General features: G+C 32.7%; 1 protein-coding gene across 1 annotated transcript in view; it reads left to right on the forward strand.

Moving 5' to 3' along the window:
- The first annotated feature begins 2,722 nt into the window (after positions 1 to 2,722).
- LOC112454196 (putative inorganic phosphate cotransporter) overlaps positions 2,723 to 21,352 on the forward strand; it is a 43,085-nt gene continuing 24,455 nt past the window's right edge. The window contains exon 1 of the mRNA XM_025015446.1: positions 2,723 to 2,979. Coding sequence (XP_024871214.1) covers positions 2,889 to 2,979 — 91 coding nt within the window. The 5' untranslated portion in view covers positions 2,723 to 2,888. The remainder of the gene's footprint in view (positions 2,980 to 21,352) is intronic.

A 21,352-nucleotide genomic window follows, 5' to 3' on the forward strand; every position in this document is an offset into this window, starting at 1 on the left:
AATTATGAAATAGGAATATGAAATAAATTTTATAATGATGATACATTGTGAAAAACTGAGAGATCTGAATATTTCCAGTAAATGGTCTTGGATGTAGAAAAAAAAAAAATAAGTTTAGAAACAATTTTGCTAATAATCTATATTTTTATGTCATACATATATAGAATGTTTCTTAAGTTACTTTCTAATATTCTACGAGTTGATTTTTGAGATTATTTTATGAAGAAAAGTTAATAAAAAATCATCTCAAAAGCTTCGTTTCAGAGATGCAAGATGTTAAAAATTTTATAAAATTATAGTTTTTTTTTCTAATAGCTTCTAAATGGAAAGAGGTTTCTTTTTCAAGCTCACATAAATAGGCAGAATAAAAAGGTATAGTAAATAGATAGAGTAGGGGCCACTTCGACCAAGCTCTGATTAATTTAATCGTTGATTAGTCCATTGGAAATGACCAATCACATTTGTCAATCTGCTTAATGAGAAAATGCGATTGGTCATTTCTAATGGACTAATCAACGATTAAATTAATCAGAGCTTGGTCGAAGTGGCCCTAAGTATTACTTTTATTTTTACGTATAATTAGCGTTTTAGTTGGCAACTGAATTTTGTCTAATTGTTTTTGAAAGAATTAAGGTACAACTAATATAAATATAAAAAAGCATGTTACACAAATAACTATATTACAACCTTTTTTAAAGAACTACTAAGAAAAAAAATGATAATTTTATAGAATTTTTAACAGTCTGTATTTCTGAAAAGTGGTTTTATTGAGATCATATGTTCGCATAAATTTTCCTTCATAAAATGATCTCAAAAATCAACTCCTAAAATATTGAACAGTACTTAAGAAACACTATGTATTATGTTATTTACCTTAGTACTCGATCAATTTAACTGATGTTACGTTTATGCTGGAGCATTAATCGTAATATTTTATTAATCCTAATATTTTTGGAAAAATCTATTTTTGAGTGTCATTATAAAAGCAGGTTTTAGACAGTATATAACGTCTCTGCAAGAAGAATTGTTGTTAACAGCCATATTAGCTTTATCTTAAGAAAAGCAAACGATAGATATTTTGTATCGAAATTAATTCAATTATTAATGAAATACTTGGTTTGATTACACTTATATTTTTGAAAATTATTGTTTATAATTTCAATTAGGCACAATTAGGCTCAAATACCTTTCACAATTTCTTGTGAAAGGTGTTTGAGCATTTGATTTAAGTGACATGTATTATATGGTCTTGAGTCGATTTTGAGCCGATTATAGTCGAATATCATATCTGCTGTTTTGTTATCATTGATAGTCGTGCTGAAAATATCGACTCTATCTCTGAACGTTGGAGCTACTCTTTCCTTTCCTTGATATCATCGCGTACGTGAAAGCGTTCAATTAAAGCGTTCAATGAGTGGAACAGATAATGGGACGGTAATTCGAAATTGCTGGCGCACGTGTGACACGCTTATTTTCCTCGTACTGAAGAACACGGTGTGTAGTATCCATAATAATTAATAATCTTTATAGGTGCACTACGAAATACAGCCCGTATCTGAAGAGACTCGAACGACTTGCATTAATAATTTATGTATAACTTATTTGTCATTAAATGGTTATCAATCTTCTACTACATGTTCTAGATATTTTCGAGATTAAGTGAGTTAATAGAATATGAATAATGAAATAATAATAATAATAATAATAGTAAATAGTGATAATAAATTACTATCTGTTTTTTTTTTATATTATTTAAAAGAATGATTTATCTTTTGAAAACTAGAAACATATTGCAAATCTTTACCTTTATTTATCTTTATTATCTTTTATCTAGTATTTGCTTTTGACATACGTTTAATGGGATAAAATCTCCTTCTGCATGTTTATAATCTCAAACGCGATCGTATCTCGTGTCATATTCTGACAAAAGAAAAATAACTAATTGAAATTAATTGAAGACTAAGATATATATTATCATTTGTAATAATTAATTTTTTGAATTTTTTATTTCAAGTTATGTTCTAAACACTTATGTTCTAAAAATATCGATGTCTCGTAACTTTAGCATTTAATCTCAAGTAGATTATATTTTAATAGATTATCTTAACTTGAGCATTTATTCTCGAGAATACTTGTGTTATAGAGATTTTATAATTTATGATTTCTCTGGCAATTTTGCTAAGAGAAAATTAACTCAGGTCGTTTAAAGAAATTTACAATCTAAGAAAATGGTTGAAGAATTTTGATTTATAATTAAAAGGTGTCACGTTTTTATTAGATACCAGATGCATTTTTTTGCGAGAGAGGCAGCCTGATCTCACGCATCGCTCAAAGATTCACGAATAAAGGAAATAACGACAATCTCGAGACGCTCTGTACATATTTGCTCTCTACACACCGTGCATCTGTCTAAAATACGACGCGTCGTATCGCGCATTGGTTTGGCATCTGCCCCCTTCGGAACAGATTCCCTCGACGTCCCTCGTATCGTTGACACAGTTTATTCGAGACGATTTTACTTTTTCACGGAGGACGATTGTTCTCAGAGATACCTGATTGTTTTGTTTTGCCTTTTCAGTTCGTGGCTCGCTGATAGACAGGCAGGTGCGATTCAGGAAAAACCGCGCGTGGGAGAGAAGAGTTGGGAGCCGTGTCGCGCCGGTGGGGCTCCCACGGCGTGGTCTAATTGGCCGACATGCGCGAGGTGTTCGCCTCTAAGTGTCGCGAGTTCGGCCGTGTTTGTAACAGTGCCAGAGTGACCGTCGCACCGCGCGCCACACGCGGAACAGGACCGACGCCGATTTTCGGGACGGAGCACCTCTTCCTTGGGGAGACCTTCCTTGGCAGGAGACTTCTTCGTCGATCGATTCCTCAGCGCGGCCGGCAACATGGTCGAGAACGCGATGACCCCGGATCGAAAGAAATCGGAGATCAAGAAACCCGAGATCTTCGACGTGGACGCTCCTGCTTTTCCTAAAGGTAGATAAGCAAGCGTTTTTTTACGAATTAGCTTCGCAGCTGAGGTGCATTTTTCATGGCTTCCTAAATATATAATACTGTACCTATCAAATATAGGCAAATGTAAATATGTTATTTCGATGAGTTCGATCTTCGAACGCACGGAATGTACCTTGTGTTTTGTTTTGTTGTGTTTTTATCGCCAAAAAAGTACCGGGATCTTTTTGCGCGTCTGCAATGAAGTAAGTGCGCCAAAATTTAAATTTGTTGAAATTACGATTTAAATGAGCTGCTGTCGATTGATCCTATAGTGTAAACGATTTCTACACGTTATTTATCCAATGTAAATAGCTTCCGGCGTTTTGGAAGCTATTGCGTAGTACGGAGATGTGACTTGACTTTCGATGCATCGCGTAAAAGTAGGTTTATGTGATAGGAACAGAACTGTAGGAATGACAAAAGTGTTGTACGAGATCTTTTTAACGATTTTGACCTACGGTCTTATGGATGTCTTTTGTAGATACGCTATCGCAAAATTACTATGTTCCGTGTAATGTAGCGCATATATTTTCATTCGACAAGGACGCGACTTTTTCTTAACTAACGTGTAAAAAAGCCAGGAAAAATGGGGGGATATTGACCAAACTCGGAAAAAATTATTCTGAAAGAAAAAACAAAGCTTGCAGAAATTATATCGAAATTATATTTAACAATTAAACATGTACACGGAAACAAAATGATGTATCAACATCATCAGTGTCAGTTGAGATAAAATCTATTGATGCAACATCAATATTAATGAATAAAAAATATCAGATAATTGTTTTAATAATTTAAATATTTAGTTCAATAATATCCAATTGAATTAACTATTTATGTTTGTGGCAGCCCGTGACGTCGACGTTTAATTGAAGCAACTTTATTTTTCTTCCGTGTACATATGTGTGATATATAATATATATTTTTTTACTTTATTTAATAAATATATTGATAATCGTGATAAGCTCAAATAATTACAAATCAAACATATATAACGAAAGGCCACAGAGACGCAACAAGATGTTCGCGTTAAATTATTTTTAATTTTAATAGATATTTTCCGACCATAATAACTGCGCGCTGACTAATAAATAACTAATAATATATGTTTACATATATATTTGTATGTATATAGATATATTTGTATACATGTACACGTAAATAAAATATAGACAACTACTTTAGATAGCCAATAATAATACGAAATAACGTGGCGAGAGATTTATGGCTGCTACTTCAGGCGATCGTATTCCTTTGACTTTATATATCGTCACTCTCGACGGATCGAATCTTTCCGTTAATTATCATAATCTACTACGTAGTCTGCAAACTCTTACTCTCACTTTCGAGCGAGGTCAATGTCAGCAACGATGTTGGAATAGTTAATTAGTGAGTTCGTTAACTCTGTCGATAGGTAGACAATCTCGCGAGTTTCACAGTGTGACCATATTCGCGAATTCCGTATATGTGACTTTGTCAGTTCCATGTAACCACCATGGTATACATTCGTACGATTCGATACCTATTATTCATCTACTGCAACTGACGTATCGTAATATGCCATGTATCAAGTATTAAATTGCTTACAATTTTTATTTAACTCGCAACTAATATGGAGAAATGATGTCATGACTGACAAGGTCAGGAATGCTCCCAGAACTAAAAATATATTCTAAATTGATTTTAGGTGCAATTTAATAAAGCTTATTTAGTTAGATTTATAAGATATTTTTTCTTAATTTTTTTATTTTTTTCTAATTTTCTCTTAAAGTAATTGTCAAATTATTTAATGTTGATTATCAAATAATGACACTCTAATACACATTTTTTTAAAGAATTGATTAAAAAATTATTGGAACTTATGAGCATTGTCTTCTTGAATTTTCGGTCTTTAGCTTTTTAGTATTTTGACTTAATTGCCAAATTATTTAATCGTTGGTTATTTAATAATTATAATCAAAGGAGAAAATTAATCAAATTGAAGTAAAGACGAATAACAATGACTGTGATCTATTAAGATAAAAATCGACGAGTTTGGAACATACTTTCATACTTGCAATGAAAATTAAGAAGAGCGTAAGCACATGTTTTTTTTTAATGTGATGGATTTTACGGAATGGTGAGCATTATTCGCAATTGCTAATGATACCGTGTAAGAGACCTTGTATTTCGCGTTTGCAAAACAAATAGTGGCGCGTGGTAAAATCGAGTTCGCGCTCATTACATCGGTTACTTTTACGTAAGTCGATCGATGCGAATCACCCAGCGGCACTTCGTTTGATGATGTACCTATTCGCGCGTATCTGATCCGACCCGGAAGCAATGAGATCACGTGATTTCGTTGGCATTCCTCGCGCTTGATGGGATTGCCCGAAACGACGAATTTGAAGCATTCACCGGCATGCAGTTTTACGTAATGAACGAAATAAACTGTGCTGTCAGATAATTACCCGAGGATTCTAATTAACTCGCCTTCGCTACGCAATCTCTCGTTTCGTTTGTGGCTTCCAGTGAAAATGTAAAACGCTTTCTTATGCAACTTTAATTTTGTTTCGTGGTTTTTTCGATGCGCTCGTTGGTCGCAAACTTGACTAAATTGTATCGCGAATGCAAACGACATAATAAATGAGTATACTTTAACGGAGATAACAATAGATGCGCATATACAAGTCAAAATTTTGCGTTCATATTTTATTACAGAAACTGTTTTTAAGCGGATTTTTAACAAAATTTTATTGAATTTCCTTCATTCGTGTAAATAATAATTAACTTTTTAGAACTCTTTATATGTATATAACACATAATTGTTTAAAATTTATTGTTGATTATCAAATAATGACATTCTAATCCAAATTTCTTTTAAGAATTGATTAAAAAATAATCAGAACTTATGAGCACTGTCTTCTTGAATTTTCGGCCTTTAGTTTTTTAGTATTTTGAGTTAATTGCTAAATTATATATTTAATCGTAGGTTAAGATTCAAGGATTTTACTAATTTATTACTTAAAAATATTTTTTTATTTAATCCAATAAATTTCTGGTCAATTTCATCTTATTTAACGACCCTATACTGCAATCAGGAACAACATATGTTTTTGCAAATGTATATTCGCAATTAGCGCAGCTTCATGGCTTTATACATTTTCCGGTGAGAAGAATAGAGAAGTGACGGGCGACGGACAATAGCCGTGACGATTAGAGAAACTGTAATTGAAATATGAATAATAATAACAGAAAGAGAGAGAGAGAGAGATAGATACGAGCTTGAGTGGCGAGATTCACGTAATTGTAACAATGTGAAGTTTCGCGGAAACTTTTTGTTTCCATTTCCGATATTTTCCGCGGTCGACTGAGCTGTCACGCCGATATTCCGTAACCTCCTAAAACCCGCGATTACTTCTTCTTTTTTCTTTGTCTTCGCGCTAAGACAATTCCGGATTTCTTTTCTTTCCGTGTCGCAACGACCAGCAAGGTCCCGAGAATACTCGATCACATGCGCCTTTCGAACGATCGTTATCATCAGTTGCGATTGATACTACCTACATATGACGATATTTTAATGATGGATTCGTTATTGAAAGATTTAAGATGATCAATATTAGGTTTAGGAAAGATAATTCTTGATTGATTTTAATTGATTGCCAGATTAGATTTCATACGATAGACTTTTATCTCGGCTTCTCCTTTATACTCTCTCGTTTATATTTTTAACCAAAGTCCGAATCGGCTTATTAACGCTTCCCCTACTTCTATTCCTTCGCGAATCTACCCTTGTAAAGAAAAAATAAAGCGTGGCGTTATATAATATCGGGAATAGTCGCGTTTTACATTCTTTTCGATTAAAAATAAGTGGGACAGCTATATCAGAATTGGAAAGTGGTTGAAAAAAGTGACAACCGTTAATTCATTGTAAGTCGAGTTGGTGTTGCGCCTTCCCAGGCGAGTCTTCTGAATTTTAATATCGAGCAGATGTTAAACATACGCGTCGAACGAAGCAATGCTTTTAAAATTAATTAATCGAGCGATCCGACATGCTCGATTTACGATTAGTTAATCAGTTATGTAATCTGGATAACAAGCACAAAAGAATTATCGGTGAATAACGATAAAAATGTAGCATTTATTAATTATCTTCGCGGAAAATAGATACACCGTTCATTTACTCTTGATTTTTATTGAAACTGGACAATTGCAATGTAAAAAAAAAATGAAAAATCAAACATCAATCAAGTGTCAAAGATATATATATTACTCTCCATTGCAAAAAATAAAAAAAGAACTAACATCTTAAGCAACTAAAACGCTAATTTAATAAGCAATACTTGCGCAAATATTAACTATTTTATGTTTTAAGTAAATGAAAATATTCAACATTTAACTTTCATTTCAATTCCGCAAGTCATCGTATCGAATGTATTTCAGTGTAACACTAATGCGTAAAACTCGCAGTTACTTGGCGAGGTATGACAGAGTACTGCAAACTTCGAAAGGCTTTGTGTAACATATCATCGAGTGTGTGCGACAGCTTCTTCGATGATGAATCAGTCATTGCAAATATGCCAAGTGAAGGACTCAAAATTGTTGCGATATACTCTCACGTTCGATAATGAAGCTAACGGCTTTTCTGTGGTTTCTGAAAGACTCTATCTGACGTAGATTACAAATTGTGTGTCACACGTCGGGTTATATTATTATAGGATACGTACCAATTATTCGTCAAACTTAACTATTTATTATTAGATAAGTCCACATAAGATTACGCAATGTGATTACGCTGACGGTTTCCTCGTGTCTACCAATTATTCAGGTAATCAAGATAATTCGTGATAATACTTTAAAGGGAAGCACTAGAAGCTTCCGGTAAAGATATACAGACAGCGATGACACTTAATGACAATTATGACATATAAGTCACCGCAAGAAACATAAAATGTTGGTGGTCAATTAAATAAAAAAAAAAACAAGTTTTGAAAATTAAATGCAGCGTCATGAAGCGACTTTTTAGCGCGTTCTTGTAGAATTCTTACAGAATTTTTATCATTATTTAGCAACATAATTGCAGTAGTTAATTAAGTTAAGTTTCCTTATTCATTGTTTTCTGTTTAAAGAAACGAGATTTTCAATATTTTGTAGACTTTAAATATTTCATAAACATTATAGTTCCTTGCCACTCAGCACAACTCGATGTTTCTTTTTGTCTCCGTAACCTTGAGAATAAGAATGTTAATATATGCGCACTCACATATCTGTCTATGAATAAAAATGTTATTTAATTGCAGTCAATCTAGCAAAAAATATATTTCCAGTTCTCGTGTCAGCGTGTATTTCCGTTAGAATCTAGTCCATTTTCGGATTTATCTCGCACTTATTTCTTTACGCTTTTATGCGCTTTACTCTTTGAGTTTTAAAAATTTGTTTTGCTGAAGTCTGTTTCTCAGAATTCCATTTTATTGATGACACATACACACACACAATATGTATCTAAAGTAATATTATTATAAAAATTGTAAAGGTCAATATTTTTATAATATCAAAATATTTAAGTGTCTGCGCAAAACGTTAAATTTTTTTCCAATTTTGTCATTTGTCGGATTATAAGGAATTAATAAAAGTAAGGAAAATTGTGTTTTCTGGTTGACAATAAAATTATTTTGAATCACGCGATTTAATGAGTGCCTTATTTAAATTACATTTATCATCGGGAAATGTTTATATATCAGTTTACGTTACAGAACTTGTTTTATATCTGCGAGATGTTTCTTGGACGTAGTTCTGCAATGCGGAACCAACTCCAAAATCGTACCTTTTAATTAGAGCAAATTTCGCGAAACATTAGAAATAAACTTCTGCGCCAACATTATCTCAAATATAATGACCGAATTATAATTATCCTCAAATACAGTTTCATGTATTATAATATATGCGCTTTTAGAAAATCTCCTGTCTACGTGAAGTATCACTTTGCAATACGGAACTAAAAATCACGAAAATGGCGCTTGGTTCCTTATTACGTAATTACATCCAATTATCTGTCACGTGCTAATGAAGTACGTCAAATGCAGAGTTGACTTTATTTTAAGCAAGACAAATATGTCTATATCATCAGATATTACACGTCTCAATAGAATCATACTATAAAATTGTTATCTTATCTGCATTTTCGGTAATCCTAACCAATTTTATAACTTATATAAGCAATCGAAAATCAAGCACAAGTAGCCGCGGTTCGTTTCTCTAAGTGCACGTGCGTGAATCTCGATTGCGAGTTTCTGATACATTTAATTAATGATAGATTAATTTAATTAGTGCATTATATTATTATATACCAATTACGTATAGATTTACAGAAGAGACCGTTACATTATATAACAGTTTTAGCAATTTGCAATTAAAGAATCGTTACTCTGCTGCTAGTTGCTTTATACATATCTAAATATCTTTAATTAAAATCATGTTTATTCATACTCTGCATGTACGATTATTAGAACGCAAATAGATTTTTCGCTGAATGAATTATCAATTACGGAAATAATGAAACTATACTAACGTTTGCATCAGATCGATTATGTTTTCGTCATGAATAACGTATCGATGTGTCGAGTTTTGCTGATATGTTGCATATAAATCAATTGGACAAATTAAAAAGGAGCGAATTAATTAAATAGAATTGAGATTTCTCCGATTAACTTAAAATAAAAAAAAATTTAAATATTTACTATAACATAAATGTGCAATAAAATTTCTGAATATTATATGATACTTTTTCACGGCTGATTACCCATAAAAGACTTTCTTATCGGGTTTTTATTAGTTTATTCAAGGTACGAACGCACTTAACACTGCTGCACCTTTCATAAATTAAAAAAATTGTAATGTAATTATTAAGTATACTTCAATTTAATTGTCAATCTATATTTCTATTATATCTTCGTCTCTGATCAGCCGACTATACGTCATAGTATTATCTGCTATACATATATCGTCTAGAATAATAAATGCTTTATCTATCTACCATCCTACATTCCGCGGTATTCTTTTTTTGTTATCATAGACGGCCTATCTTGTTGCATGTACCAATTAACTGAATCATTATATCGATTGTCAACTGCAGTACGTTGTCAACCGATATGCTGAAACAAAATATATTACTACTAGCTTGATACCCGTGCTTCGCTACGGTAACACATATTTTACCCCTTTTCACCCTGTTAGGAGTCGAATTTCTAAAAATCCCTTCTTAGTGGGTGCTTACGTCATGGAAGGAATATACTCCCCGAATTTTATGTTTCTAGGTTTAAGAGTTTGGGCTGGGCGTTGATGAATCAGTCGGAACATTCGATTATATACATATATAAAAATTATACTCATTTTACTATTTAAATAGAATAAAAAGTGTAATTATATCTATTTCTTAATTTAAAAAAAGAATAATTTTTTATAAATATATTATAAATAAATACATTTCAGAGATGTAATATTGCAATAACGTAAAATACAAAGCAGAGTAATGTAGAAATAATTAACTATTTAATTAATCCAAATATTTTAAAAACAAATTGATAAAATTATAATTAATGTTGTATACAAAATAATATCTTTTGACTTTTGAATTAAATGCGGTAACATTTCTTTGATATATATATATATATATTTTTTATAATTGTTTGTTTTATATTATGATATGTTAGTAAGTTTCCGAAAAATGAAAATTATGTTAAGTCTAAATAAAAAATTATTTAGAAAAATATATGTTAAAAATTATTTAATGATATATACAAAAGATACGTGTATACGTATGTGTATCGTAATTTCATTACTAATAAAATAAGAATTTATATTTGATTATAAACTCATTAGAAGTTAAAGGAGAAAATTAATAAGCGGATTGAATAAAAAAAAATTATTTGTATTTAAGGATAGACCCATCGCAAATTAAACAAAAAATCATTTGCGTAGTTATACAAATTAAAAATAATCCACATAACTGGACTTTAATTCTCGACTTCGATATACTGATTAAAATACGAGTTGCGAATATCAAATCATGATTGATGACGGAGTAGGTGTCGATGGAGTTCGTGTTTACCTCCCGCGCGTTAATTGCACTTGTAATGAGCTTGTAATAAACGACTTATAATCATCGCGCTGATACTATTCCGATGTGAGTGCCGTGGCTTATATAATTAATTGCAATTAATGGCGCAAGCGTGAACAACCGGGGCGAGACCGGTCTCGACTGTAACTTTTACGTTGAACTAGTTGTTGCGCTGTTCCTTTTTGTGTTTCGAGAATATTACAGCGCGAAGGCGAGTAAATTTGCGACATATCACCAACAACTTGCTTATTAGAAGTTTGCGGTCACGTATAATTACCGCTATATTTCATTGACAAGACTTATTACACTATTCTTAGATTCTTATGTACGTTGTCGTACGCTGCGGTCTTTCGTCCGTACTTTTGCACGGAAAACAATTACTATGTCGTCGCGAAAATGAAGAGAAGGATTTTAATATGAGAGAAGGATTTTAATACGCGTGCTTAGAACAATGTTTTCTAAATACTTAATATCGAGGTTTACAGTCTTTACACCGCACAGCAATTACCTTCTCGTTTGCGGTTTACGCTAATTGCGAAACAATTGATTCGCAACGCGATTCGGATGAAGTCAAACGCAGGAGATTTTCTAATTTTCATCCGAGAATTCGAACCTTGAACGAATCGTTAGAATTAAGAAACGTTTTACGTCGCTGAATAATGTATGTCGTGCTGTGGCCCTGTCAGTATAAACCCACGTTTAGATCGTCAAGAAGGAAACATTTTGTTCGACGAGGGACTTTTTAAGATTTCCTCGCATTAAAACGAGTCGCGTTTCACCGCGAGACACTTGTGGAAAAGAATATTTATGCGAATTGTTACAAGACCACGAAACATAATTCAAGAGATCTTATCATAGCGCAATGTCAGGTAATGACGTTAGACACTTCAACTAGGCGGATATTGCGCAATGTCGATATAATTCTTATATCACAATTTTTTGCGCATATTCTTCAATGGTGTCATTATTAATTAATGTGAATTATCTTTTCTCTCAAGAAAATTCCACAGTTTTTTTTATATAAACTGTGTTTTTTTAAGATAATTGATAAATATTTTGCCTCTTTTTCTCTCTTATGCAACTATCTCAAATCGATTCTTTTACATGATTATAATTTTTACATGATACAACGATTCAAAGCATTACATAGTTGAATTACTGTATTTTAATCCTCGCTAAAGAATATGTAATCTCGAGCATTTCAAATTAAACTATGCGCGACTAGTATTTTTTTTTTTACAATAATACGCACAGTATTGACGCAACGTGTGTACAAGGCATTTTTCTTCTTGTGTTGATGTATAGTATCGATCGATTACGCATAACCGGTGTGTTTTTCCATTGCATTCGAAATTACACTCGATTAATCAATTTGATGAATAATCGGCTATTGATAGTGTTTGGTTATATCTATAACTTGATTATTAATAAATTATAGAACTTTTTATATTGCATATTTAGTTAAGTTCAAAATTACTGTATCTTTCGAGTTCTCAGATGGTTTTTATTTAAATAGATTAAATTTTTCGTATCGTACATTATTCATTTAGTATTTATTATTAAAAAAATAATATATAAAGGTAACTTTCAATTTTTGACGTGATTGATAGCAGAGACAAACAAATTTCACTTCGGTGTAGAAACGACAAATTTTCCATAATTAATTCATCCTCCAAAAACTGTTATATTATATCAATCATGAAATATTAAAGACAATATTATTAAGACAATCATCATCGAAAAGACAATATTGTTGAAATTATTTTTGAAATTTTATCTTGCAATCATGCCAGAAATCACACAATGATTTAATCTCTTCGAAAAGAATAGGATTGGTTTGCATTGATAGTTATCGTGTCGCGGTATCAAAGCGATATTTTATCAAGATGAAGCGGATTTGCGACTTGTTGTTGCGACATACGCGATGAAGCAGCAACATTGCGCGATCATTTGGCGAAGGAGCTTTTTAAAGATAATTTGAAAAGGTTTGATAAACTTATTCGTATCATTGTAACATTCGTTGAACGCGCGGTAGCTTATCGGTCAGTATGTCTAACTAAAAATGACAAAGCGATACAATCAGACAAATGATTAACTCTATAAGTAGCTCCTTGAGACTTTACTCGGAAAGTAGTTTTACGTCATTAAGTAATTACACAAGCCAGTCGCATTACGAGAGAAAGAGGCGAATTTAAATTTACGCGTCAGATTTATCGTTTTTATCTTTATCATTTTATTCGTGACATTTTAATCTCTCAATTTAATAATCACATTGTAATAAAAATTATCGTGAAAATTTTATCTTTGATATTTCGAGAAAATAATTGCATTAGCGAGTCTGATACACACAATTGTCTCGATCCGTACAAATCTCAATTACAATCATGTGCTTCGCTTAAAATCTCAAATTCACTTCAATCAGTGAAAGTTGATACCCGATCAATCATTGTTATCAATTGATTGGGATATTAATATTTACCAATGTATTTCCCACCGATAAATCGTGCTTACGTAAAAGGAAACGTATTAACGTTAATCAGCGGAATGCGTATAATACGTCGGAAGTTTTTTTAACGACGTAATTTAAATTAGTTGCTGAAAGTATTCGGGGTTGTTTAGAACCGTGCAAATCGCGTTTTATACTGTCGGAGCCGTGGAAAATGAAAGTAGAAAGCGCCTGTCGAAACTCTATGTTGTTTCGCAGTCCTCGGTACATCTAATTACACTTCCGAACGTTGCGGTTTGTCTTTTTTTTGTGGTCGCAAGTTAGTTTGGGATGTATGTACGTTTCTTAAAGTGTACTACGGAAGAAAGTATGATATATCTTCGCGCAAAGTGAAATTTCCGTGATTGAAAGTTTTACCACTTCACGAAAAAGAATAGAGGAAATGAAGAAATTTAATGGAAATTTACTTTTTGTGATTTTAAAACTTTTTTTAATTGAAATCTATAATTGATTTTACAACTATATTGATTGTTTATTTGTTAAGTACTATTGTAATTAAATAATGACACTCTTCTCGTTTCTATGTCTATTTTATAACAGTTGCATAAGGTATTTTATGACAAATTCAATAATGTGCAATAATTGTCATTTGTGTTGTTAAAAAAATTTGTTTAACTTACTTATATCATTATACAGATCTTCTCTCTTAAACAAAAATAACTTTTATTCGAAAAATCTTGTTATAACTGTTAATAGTTATAACTATTAATTTTATTCGAAAAATCTTTTTATAACTATTTAAAAAATAATTGAGTATACACTTAAACCAAACACACTGTGTATTATTAGATATATACACACATTCATCCCTTGATTTACACGGTACTTTTTATATGCGATTCTTTTTTATTGTCAGTAAACAATTTCTCCGTTTACGCGATACTTTTTATACACTGAGAAAAAAATACTGTTGCTTCAATTAAATGTGGAATTCCGGGGTGCCAAAAATATAAATAGTTGATTCAATTGTATAAATAGTGATTCAATTGTATAAATAGTTGATTCAATATTTGAATTATTAAAACGACTACACTATAGTTGAATCAACTATTTATACAATTGAATCAACTATTTATGTTTTTGGCACCCCGGAATTCCACATTTAATTGAAGCAACAGTATTTTTTTCTCAGTGAACAAGGTTAGTTTTACGCGATCAGAAAATATATATTTTTATAGTATTTTTTTGAAATTATTACATATATTAATGAGCTAAAAGTTCGATCTTACTTGATTGTACTTATTACATTATTCTCACCTTTTTTGGCAGACTTGTGGAATGCACAATTAAGCTTATTCGTACAAGTGAAAACAAATTAATTTTTTTGCACTTTGCCCAAATAAAGTAAAATAAATGTGAATTAAATATTTTTACGGCATACACAGGCTTTTTTCTTACGCCTTTTCTTTTCTTTTTTGTACTTATTATGGCAGACTCCATTTACGCGATTCTCAACCGCGTAAAAGAAAAACCACGTGGGACGAATAGTTCACGTAAAATCGAGGGACGAATGTATAGATATATAGTAGATATATATATTCGGACTATTTCATAAGCAATTAAGTTGCTTTGTATTCGAAAGGCGAGGACGAATTCTGGAAACTCAAGCCGCGCCCTCGGTTCGACCTCGCGCAAGGATCGCGGATACAGTATGACGAATTATATTGATGTCGCGCCTTGACACGAATCGTTTGTGTAGTTAATGAACTGTCTACATGAAATGGATAAGATTCATCATGCAAACGAATTACTATTTGTTTACTGTTCGCGAAATTATTCGAGATTTATTTTATGGCGGTAAATTATGCGTCCCTTACGTTTCTCAAAGCGTTCTCTCGTTTCCATGTGCGCGCAACATTTTGTAAAAAAGGGACGAATAGAATAACTGTTTAGATGCTTAGAAATGTTTTTTTTTTTGCTATTGAGCGACTTTTAATATAAGAGGAATTAATCTTTACATACACAATTGTCAGAAAATGTCGAAAGATTTCTTACTATATTAAAATAATCTCGATAATTTTTAATATAAAGAAGCGATGTGAAATAATTTGGGGAGATAATATATTCTAAAATAGTCATTTCATATTTATAAGAAACGAAACTTAAAAACCAAACATATAAGACGAAGGGATTTCGCCTGCTCTTTAGCTTCCTGTTGCGCTTTGTGGACGCCTTCCTCATGACGTGACCGTCACGTTATTTTCCACTTAACCATAGTGGATAATGGATTTGAGGGCTTTTGCGTTTCCTGTTGACGTTTCGAAACTTTAAGGCATTTAAGCCCGAGTATGGTGCAATCGTCGTCGAGGTATATTAAATAATGTAAAGGCCGCGTTTAGCCGTCCGCGTGTTACATTCGCATAAGAGCGAGTAATCACAAAATTGTCGACATCCTACTTCTATTTTATTTTTAGTATAATTCTGCGCGGGAAGCGCCGCTTCACGAACAGAGATTTCTACGTTAAATGTGAAAATCATTCTTTTCTTTTATTAGCAATCTCCGTTCACGGAGCGATACTTCCTGTATTTGCGTTTTCACAAGCGTCGAGACTTCAGCATTTTATTAGAAATTCAGCATTATTTAAAGGATTAAAAATTAAAGAAAAATATAAAATAACGTTTGTTACATTCAAGTTGAGAGAGACGGGCTAAGTAAGAGCCAAGCGCTGGTGTGCAGAGATGTAACTCCTTTTATTTTCAAATATTTCAAATATTTTTAATTATTTTGAAAATAAAAGGAGTTACATCTCTGCGCACCATCAACAGCGCTTGGCTCTTATTTAGCCCGTCTTTCTTGGAGTTTCACTAGAGCGTTCACATTGAATCTGTTATATTATAAAGATTTTTTAATTATGTAAAAATACAATAAGTATTTGAACAGGAATATAATAATAATATATAAGTAATACTAATAGTTATTTATTACTTAAGAAGCTTAAAATTTATTATTAAAAATTATTTTAAAATATCGCGTGTTTTTAGACATGTAGAGTTTATTTTATAATTTTTTTACATTTGTTAGAACAATCTCGGTATAAAAATTCCTTTCAATTCTACTTTATCTTCGGAGACACTTTTATTGCAGGTACCTACTTTACTTGCAAGAGAAACTGATGAACCTCATATAGGTATATATATGATGAATAATTAACTGCAGATGAGAATATGTATCCACAGTAGATATCGCGTCTTCTTTATCGACATAAATCTGGTCATTACATTACATGATACCTGTATTATCCATCATGTGCTGATGATTCGCTTGTTAATTAATTCATCACGTAATTAAATTAATCGCGATCAATGTCGAATATTATCTAGTACTTGTAATCTACAATATTTATATTTTTATTTAATTTTAGTAAAATCAAAATAAAAAAAAATTAAAATCCGTCGGCATACCTCGATATACACGGTCTCAAATTCTTTTCGATTGTTCGTGATCAAACAGACCGTTTGCAACATATTTATTTTTATGTATATTTGTCGCAATTTGTCGATATGCGAATGGCATAAAAGTAAAAATTGAATTATATCCAAAGTTGGATCTTGTAGGTATTTAATCAGCCGTATACATCGCGCGTACGTTTTTAATTTCTATCGTGTCTCGTTTGTCACGCCCGATATATGATATACCTACGCAATCGCTCATTGTGCTCGTGTAATTGCGATTCCCTGCACGTCCGCGCAACACAAAATCGTACAATGCAGTTCGGAAACACGGGAGAATGTGCTGCGTCACGATCGCCGAACAAGTCATCGATTGTGCAATCGTTGCACGCTCAACGACCCTCCGATCTCGCGGAAGGTGTCGCCGCGAGAAAAAGTTAAATTAGAAAAATTTGCAGGAGGGAAACCTGCGTGCTCCCCTTCGGAATTTACACGGCTCGATCGCGCAGACACACGTCTGATAATTGTCGCAGTCGGCGTCTTTCGAATGGTCGGAAACGTGATCGGCGTGATGACGCACGACGGTTCGGTTCGATCCGCGGTTGGGAGTGCAAAACCGTCTCTCGTATAGATTACAATTCGCGCACATATACGCGGCTTGTTTGATAAGAAGACGGCGCTATATAGAGGGGTCCGATAAACTCGGCTGCCCGATAAAAGTAATGAATTATTTATTAGTATCGGCAGATTTTTCTATATACGTCAACTCCTCCATGTTGCTTCGGCATGCGAGACGAGAACACTTGCGTTGCATCTGTGTATTTAATTTTAAAGAATTGACACGTGTACGATATGTGTATGAATCGCGAATAAACGCATACGGAAAGCCGTAGTGTGAAACCATGGTGCTGTTTCGTTTACCTGCGAATTATCTCGTATATATATTACATAGCTTTCAACGTTTTTTTGTTAGTTGGTTTCGTCAAATACGATCTCGGATTAAACTTAGCTTTGAATTTGGAAATTAAAGGGGGAACATCAAAGTGACGGATCAAAAAATTGAATTGCCTTTAGCATGTAGTTATGCTCTAATAATTTATATTCGAACTGTTTGTTTTTATGAATTAAAAATATAGATTTTAAGCAATAAATTCGGAAAAATAAAAAATTATTAATTTTTGGATGCATGAGGTATTATAAGATGAAATATCCTAAGTTTCTTAATGACGATTGTTAAAATGAGTTTTTTGGATCGATTTTCCAAAGAAGAGCGGCGAAGCTTTCATTATTGTTATTTTGATTAAAATCACTAACATATTTTTCTGATTTTTTGGGTTTTGTTATATTCTCATATAAGTAGGTTTTAAGAAATATTCTAAAAATCTCTTGAATATATGAATGTAGTTCCTCAATGTATGAACCTATCTAATATCTAACAATAATTTTTTTTCTAACAATAATAATGTTGCAGATTTTATTTTCACAATTTTATTATCACAATTATGATAATAAGTTGCACACAAATTGTACCAAATTGTTATACATACATTCAATTAACTCTTTATGTCTGCATGTAGCAATCTGTATATACGTATAATAGCCTGTCAGCTCATTTACTCTAAATCTGCTGTTAACATCTTGTCGCCAAACTTTTCGAAGTTTATTGTACCTACCCATATTCTTTTCTCAACTTGATTTATGGGGGTCATAACCTTTTTTTTCAATAGTTTGTGTCCCGAATGGATACCGCCTGCTGAGATACCTACTTAACCTACTTGAGTACCTAAAGCGTTCTCGAAGATCTTTCACAACTTCATTATTCTTTTGAAGTTCGAAATAAAGCTTTAGAAATGTATTCTTGAATAATTGAATTTTTAGATGATACAAAACATTGATTTTTTAAACTCGTTATCTCTCTAAAAGGTGTGCCCCTTAAATGAAGTAAATAGGGAATTAAAGTAAACAGAATTGAATAAATCTAAATTTCTGTCTAAGTTTCGAAAATGAGCTTTGAGTTAAAAAATTAAGTAAATGGATTTTGTATATGAATTTAGAAATTGATGTTTAGCCGTGCAGTTTGGTACAATTTTTAATGCCTCGATTTTTCAAGGCAGCGATGATAATCTTTGATCTTTTTCAATAATAATCTACCGCGTGTAACGCTGACCGCGTTCTGTCGGAAGACTATACTGTTTACAGTCCCGATTTGAGAGAGAGGTCAGTGAGAGAGATGGGTCGAGATAATTGCTAATTAACGTTCGACTCGGCTTAAACTTCAATTACTTAACGCTTGATTAGAGGAGATGTGTTACGCGCCCGGCGACAGTCCGCGATTTCCTTCCCCTTTGATTTGCGCGAATCGCACATTCCTGCACCGATATAGCTTTGAACGCTACATATGTGGCAATCAAATCAATTATAGGCAGAGAAGACGACGCGACGACGACGACGACGACGACGACGATGACGATGACGACGACGACGATTCGCACGCACAACGCAACAAGCTACAAATCAGCTCTGTCTTACATTCAGGGGGGGTATACTCTTTGCGAAGAACGACGGCGACAGACGGCCGGAATCCAAGAGACAGACAAATATTTGCTCGTTACGTCTTCACAATTTCCACTATGGAAAATCCCGCATGCCTGTCTCTCCTACGCTTGCTTACTTCGTTCGTAATCCCAAATCGGAATTCCCTGATGCAGACGCGAGAGCTTCGACTGACCCGTTGGCCCGGCAATACTTTCCACATATCTTTTATCTTGTTAATTATCATTTACTTGTAATGATCGTTTCATCGGAATGGAAGACATTTCCTTGAAAAGTATCTTTAGGAGCTATACCTGGGAAAAATTTGTTTATATATAATTACGTAGAAAATATGTCCAAAAAATAATAAGAAGAAGAATTAAAAAATAATTAAAAGTATAATTTTTGCATTGTTCCTTTTAAAAAAAAACAAAGTTTGACAAAATTGGAAAAATTGCCCATATGTAATCATATATAAATATAATATCATCGTATATAAAATATGATTATATATAGAATATTGTATAATCTAATCACAATTTGATTTTTTGTAAAAAATTAATCTAGAAGTTATTTTTATAATTATTTTACAATTATTCTGGTTATTATTTTTTTTATAAACAGAAATTATACATGAGAAAAAACATACATAGACATATTTTATATATAATTATTATACATGAAAAATTGTTTTCCTGGGTATAATATAATATCGGAAAGTTTTGTGCAGCCTGCGTTATCAATGTAAGCTTAATATTAATATTAATATTGGCGTTTACAAGTTGGTTCTTCGCGAGATAAGCGTAAATATGCCGGAGGATTATTCGCGATATCGCTATTATTGATATCGCGAATGACATTTGTAAACGGAAGAACCTCCGATCGTCAATCGTTGGAAATCGCACGTCGGAACGTGACGAAGTATCTCGAAATCGGTATCAGAGAGTCGAGTTCTCAAAATAAAGCTCTCTTCGGAATGTGAATGAAACATCGTCGGATCGTCGACGATCTTTCAACGCAATTCGACGCGATTGTGAACACGGTCGAGAATCGATCGCAGTCCTAATGTCGGAGCTTGCCGAGCGCGTTTGTTTCTGTCTTTGTATTTCTAAATATAGTCAAAATAGTTGTTGCATCAACAACTGCAAAAATTTGCCCCGCGAACTGATTGTTTTTGATCCGATCGCTTATCTAATCCGCGTTCTTCCGCGTGACGCAAGCTCGAATCGGAAATAAAACTACAAATAGGATAGAAGATAGAGCGGTTATTAACATTAATTGCGATTAGCTATTTTCTTGTTAGATATGAGGACAGATATCCACTGGATGGAACGGCATAAGTCGTATCTTCCACTATTTCAAGAACGACGTTAAGTACCTTGCGAAAATAACGTGAAACTCTGCTGCAACATTATGCAACTTTCACGATACTGGTGTTTATAAAGGATAAATTGTAAACTTATATATAAAGAGTCAAAATAGAAATAAAATAATAATTATAATGAATTAATTGCGCGTTGTGACCTCGATAAATTAATACGACATTTATTCTGATTACTCGCGATCGCTTATCAGTTTAACAATTTTATTAGTCACTTTAGAAGAAATGATAACGATTTGCGTCATTCTGTAATAAAACAGTCCCGTTGCTTTTTCGTTCGTGTTAAATAATTTATTTGATCCGTTTGAAGATGAATAATACTCCAAGAAGCGGGATCAGAGATTCTCTAATTGAGCATACGAGACGCAATGATATTATCTTCGCAGTGACTCAGTTTTTCCTCCTTACGTTATCTGATGTAATCAGAGCTATTACGTACGACAATAAGATT

Source organism: Temnothorax curvispinosus, unplaced genomic scaffold (genome assembly GCF_003070985.1).
Source record: "Temnothorax curvispinosus isolate PA1 unplaced genomic scaffold, ASM307098v1 QBEX01004871.1, whole genome shotgun sequence".
In the NCBI taxonomy this organism is placed as follows: Eukaryota; Metazoa; Arthropoda; class Insecta; order Hymenoptera; family Formicidae; genus Temnothorax; species Temnothorax curvispinosus.